The sequence below is a fragment of the Antrostomus carolinensis genome, unplaced genomic scaffold (genome assembly GCF_000700745.2).
Source record: "Antrostomus carolinensis isolate BGI_N321 unplaced genomic scaffold, ASM70074v2 scaffold53374, whole genome shotgun sequence".
Classification (NCBI taxonomy): Eukaryota; Metazoa; Chordata; class Aves; order Caprimulgiformes; family Caprimulgidae; genus Antrostomus; species Antrostomus carolinensis.
In genome coordinates, this window is record NW_010312495.1 from 9,304 (window position 1) to 14,568 (window position 5,265).

General features: G+C 36.6%; 1 protein-coding gene across 1 annotated transcript in view; it reads right to left on the bottom strand.

Moving 5' to 3' along the window:
- The window catches only part of CXADR (CXADR cell adhesion molecule), a 5,142-nt gene extending 2,137 nt beyond the window's left edge, over positions 1-3,005 (bottom strand). Inside the window, exons 1-3 of the mRNA XM_010167016.2 lie at positions 2,840-3,005; positions 1,943-2,147; positions 1,424-1,579 (exon numbers count right to left, since the gene is read on the bottom strand). Coding sequence (XP_010165318.1) covers positions 1,424-1,579; positions 1,943-2,147; positions 2,840-2,968 — 490 coding nt within the window. The 5' untranslated portion in view covers positions 2,969-3,005. The remainder of the gene's footprint in view (positions 1-1,423; positions 1,580-1,942; positions 2,148-2,839) is intronic.
- Positions 3,006-5,265: the final 2,260 nt, after the last annotated feature.

Sequence of the window (5,265 nt, forward strand, 5' to 3'; positions counted from 1 at the left end):
GAATATGTTCAGTATCCCCAAACCTATATTCACAAGTCCAAAGCTAACATTGTTTTATCGAGTGACATGCCACTTTTGCACACTTCCTCAGCCATTCCTGTCATGATATTGTCAACTGATTTTTTTGTTATCATGAGACAAATCTGGGATGTGAAGAAAGAGAATAACAACAGAAGCTTAAGATCTTGAGTGTACAGAAGGACACTAGTGATCACCTGTTCACTGTCAAAACACTAAATAAGAGAGATCAAACAGCACTACCAGGAGGCAAGATCAACATGAAGAACAGTATGAGGTTCTTCATATGTAGCTGATTTTTAGCGAACTGTGTTCTAAGACACTACAGATTCTAATAGAAAACAGAAGTTTAAAGGAGACTGCAGAAGTTCACAAAAGTTAGGTTTTGTTTGTTTTAAATCAATTAAACTGAAACCACATCTGAATTCCTGAGGCATGAGTTAGCAGAGGATAGGAGACCCCTGTGAGGAAGAACCACACAAGTTCTCATTCTCTCTCCCATAGACATCCAGTTTGGCTACTTTTAGACATACAATACCACTTTGTCCTGTATGTCCTGCACAACCTGACTTAAAACATCTATTTGTGAACAGATTCTTCTTGTCAACTGCTGCATGTGCAAGGAAAAGGTTAAGGTTTTCGTAACTACACAGCAGATCCAAAAGAATTGGTACTGAGCAGTACTTGTCCAAAATAATATTCTGGAATAACTTTCACAAAGCCAAAACTCACAAATTAACCTTCTACCAATTAAGTTCTCACAATAAAAATCCAATACCACCACTATAATAATTTGAGATCCATCAGCCAAAATCTGTAACATGTAACTCCTTCCTGGATGTCAGCTCTCTTAAGAGGAAGGTAAGCCTTCTCTTCTCCTTTACTCTGGACAGCTTTTCTTCTAAAGACTCACACCCCTTTTTAAGGAAGTTTTATCACTTGATCAGAAAATGAAGACCTCAGTTCAATCTCTGATAAAATTCAAGCTTTCTATCCCCACTTCCCTGAAGGCAGCTCTGACCAGCAGTCTAGATTCTCTTCTGACTCTTCCCCACTGTTCACCCGAGTACAAAAGCAGCCAACTTCACCAAGCAAGAGAACTCACACGACTCGGGCACAGATGAGCATGATTCTGCAGCCTAATGTTAAGAATTTCAACTTAAAGCTTGAAACATTTCCCACTATATATAAAAAAACCCCCACAAACAAACAAACAACAACAAAAAAAAACCAACCCAAAACTTGTTTCAAAGTTAGTATAACTATCCAGTAAGAGGGCAGAAGTGACACTTATCTTGACTGCTCTCTATTAAAATTAAGCATGAGATGCTCACAAGTCAAGATTAGCCAAAAATACAAATACCATTTTGCGTAAGTATTTCAGAATAATAAAGTTTGACAGTACTCAGCATGGAAGTGGCAGGAAGTTCCCGTGTGCCAGATACTCTTCTCCAGTCATAAGACAAAAGTGGGGATCCTTCTTGTGATGCACACTTCAAGATAATGTCTTTTCCAATCACCTGTGGTCCTTCAACGGAACATTTAGTTCTTGCTGGCTTTACTAATAAACAAAGTGTTATTGAGTTAATAATAGTCACAATAAAAACTCTTACTAATTGTGTTCTAATAGGTCAGTTCATCTTGCTAAAGACAAAGCTTGTGCAACAAACCATTTCTATGCATGGGAAGATTTTCTACGAAATACAAGCCACATGCAAAATTTTTTTAAGTGCTCATTATTTTAAGTATTATTCCATTCATCCCCCAGAACAGAATGATGTCCACCCCCCACAGTCTCAATTAATAGATGCATCATCCTAGATTCAGTATAACTTTGCCTGATGGACATCTTTATTTTATATATCAAATATAGGATGCAATAAACAAAAGTGTTGCTGAAAATTCAAGAAAAACACTGTCTTACCAAGTACAGTCAACTGTATTTTTTGGCTTTGAACTCCAGGTGCCTTCTTCACTTTGCACTGGTACGTGCCAGTGTCTGCTGACTTTAAGTTCAGGATATCCAACGAACCATCACCAGATCTGGGATCAGGGTTAGTAAACTGCTTCCGCCCAGCCATAGCAGTATAATAATCATTATAAATTCTGTCCATAGCATACATAATTATCTATAAAAAAGGAAATATGATTCAGAAATCCACTTGGCATTTAAACATTCAAAATAATTTGGTAAATCCAGATTGACGGTTTCTTTCTACTGTTTTAAATAATCCCAGAACACAACATAGCCAAATATCTCAGTCTTCAAAATATCACACACAGTACTCTAATGAACACTCCAACCAAACACTTGTCCAAGCAGCAGCATGCCAGCATTGACTTCTAGCCGAAAGAAAACTGTCTACAATTGCTTTAATCTTCATTCTGTCAAGCCCCTCTACTAAAAGAAGTGAACTTTTTTATAAGGCTTCCAAAGAAAGAGTTAATAACTAACAAAAGGAGTTAATATATTTAAAATCAAATTCGCATCAATCAGGAAAAAATGCAGGTACAAAACCTCAGTTTATTTTCTGTAATTGAAGCATTTTTAATTTTAGAGTTCTCCTTGGGAAGATAATTTTATAGTCAGAAATTTCTTCACATTGCACACTTAATCTGCTATTCTAAATCTTCCACTATATTTCATATGACTGGTGCTTCAAAGTAATTTGAGATCGCAAGCATCCCAGTCTGAAAAGGTAGAAGTTTAAAAAGTCAGTAACAAAGGTCATAGTAGAAGTTTAAAAAGTCAGTAACAAAGGTCATACAATGACCTACTCAAACAACTGAATTAACACTGTCCAAAAAAGTCTCTACTTACTATTTGTTCCTTCTTTTGATTATCTGCTGGTATCAATACCCACTCAATATCTAGTGGGCCTTCATCTTCTTCTGAGAGTACAAACGTACATGGCAATGTAACTTTCTCTCCTTGTGCTTTTTCAAACATTGTTTGGTCACCTGAAGTTATGCTGAGGCTTCTTGTTAGGCCTATAAAAATATATTTTTGTTTTAAAAACACTTCACATGTAGTTTTCACTGCAAGTTATATATTGGTATATATTCAAATCCATCATATACTTTTCCTGTAGAGAAATCACGTCATTAGTCAGACTTAGCCCCAATTAACACTTCCTGTGCAAGTACATTACTGAACACAGTGCAAAATCACATCCTGTTCATTTGGAATCATATCCAACAGGCAGTTACATCTTTCAAACCATATGTATTTATTTATTATAATTCAAGTCTAATACAAAGCTAAGTAAATAAAAATTTTCAGCAGCAATGTTTTTCAAGTCATTAGAAAATCACCCTACCGCTACCCCATCATTGGTAAAATGAGAGCATGGAATGGTGATGAAGTCTGCCAGGATGGACAGAACTATTGTGAAGTCCCGGGTCAGATCAAGTTATGTTGCTCTGCCTTGAGGTCTAAGGACTGTTCTATCTACAGGGAGTGAGTGGACAAATAAATCCATTCCAAAAGTCTAAATGAGTTTTTAGATTTGTTCACCCTTTCTGCTTGTCTTACTCCTCAAAAAAAGCTATGTAATCCTTATCTGCATGCCTCTAAGCAGAACATGCTTCCAGACAACAAATGTTCCTCAATTCAGCCCTGAAAAAGAATCTCTACAGTGACCCAAACACTACAGGAGTATAGGTTGCTGCCCATCATAGCCATGCAGGCACACAGATGTTGCCACAGCCACAAAAGATGCAAAGGCACAAGAAGAGTAGCGAGCGAGATCAACCAGTTTGGTGCCTCTTTTGTTTTCTCAGATGAAATAAAATTAAAAATCAGTATGAACAGTGAGTTCACGCTCTAACTCGCACATCTGCGCTAGTTCACGTTATTTGCTAACTTGCACTTCTCCATATAGTAGTGAAGCTGTAGAGCATTTCTGCAGCAGATCAGATTCCAACAGCTACCCCTCACTCTACCTTACGAAAATTTTGCTCTGCATCAAGTCTTTGGACTTTTTTCCTGATGTCAAAACAAATCGATCTTTAACAGGTATTAAAAAAAAAAATTCAAAAAAAGAAAGTACCTGACATACTAAATTCCAGACAAAAGCTTCCAAGAAAAGACCTTCACAACTGTTAATTACAAACATATAGTTACAAATTAGGTTGGATTGTTTTGCTTCCTACCATTGATGGTATTACCTTCCTTCCAGAAAAATACCCAAGAAACATCAATTTGAGGTACAAAAGATATTTAGGTGCAATGTTTTTTACCAGCCCGTGCACAACTACTCAAAGATAATTCTAACAGGTTTGGATCACCTCTTTTTTTGACCACAATAAACATATCCGAGCAACTAACTCTATGTTATTAATTCTGCTGATTTACTATTTCCTAAATTATACTGATCTCCACGAATATTGGTTGACTTGCCACAAATGCTATCCGCTTTTAAAGGAACCTTTCAGATTTCCAAGTGTAAAACTAGCCACTCAAAGCTTCTTAAAAGTGTCATTTGACAAGTGAATTATACTACAGTGACATCCTTGAGTTTGGTCAGCTTTGCACAAACAAAGACAGGGTTATTACCAACCATCATCTCTAGAAATGGGTAGATTCAGAGTACATTCATGTTTCCATAAAGTACAGTAGAAAATAATGCAAATTTCTAATCTGCTTTTCAGTGATTTCCATACTCTCCTGTTTCCCTTGCCCTCACTGCCTCATTAGGGAACAGTAGCACAATATTTTCAAGTACATCTCCAAGCTGCATTTATGCATTTTCATTTTCCTGTATTAAAGAAGTTTTACTTCCTTAAAAGTCTCAAATCCATAACCCAGGAAATTAACATCTTTCATTCAGAAAGAAGAGTTAATCACTGAAGCAGTACTTCTGCTCTGTGACAGCATCTCCAATAGCAGTCACTTTGCCATTTGAAGTTCCACAATAGATGACCACAGAACACATCTGCTCTCCCCTCAAGGAGATCTGCTGAGGATTTCCCAAAGCAATCAGTAATTCAGGTAAGAGGAACACAATGACAACTGTCTCTTCACACTGGGTAACAGAATTCATATTCTGGAGATGCTACAACACATCTGTACTACTAAAAAATATAAATTCCCTGGAAAAAAGTCTAAACCTGCTGAAATGCAAAACATGGCTGAAAAACTGGACAGATTAGTGTTCATATATTCATTTTACTACTAATTTTCTAAACAAACAGGACTTGCATACTCAATATTTTGTTTCATAGAATGGTTTGGGTTGGAAGAGA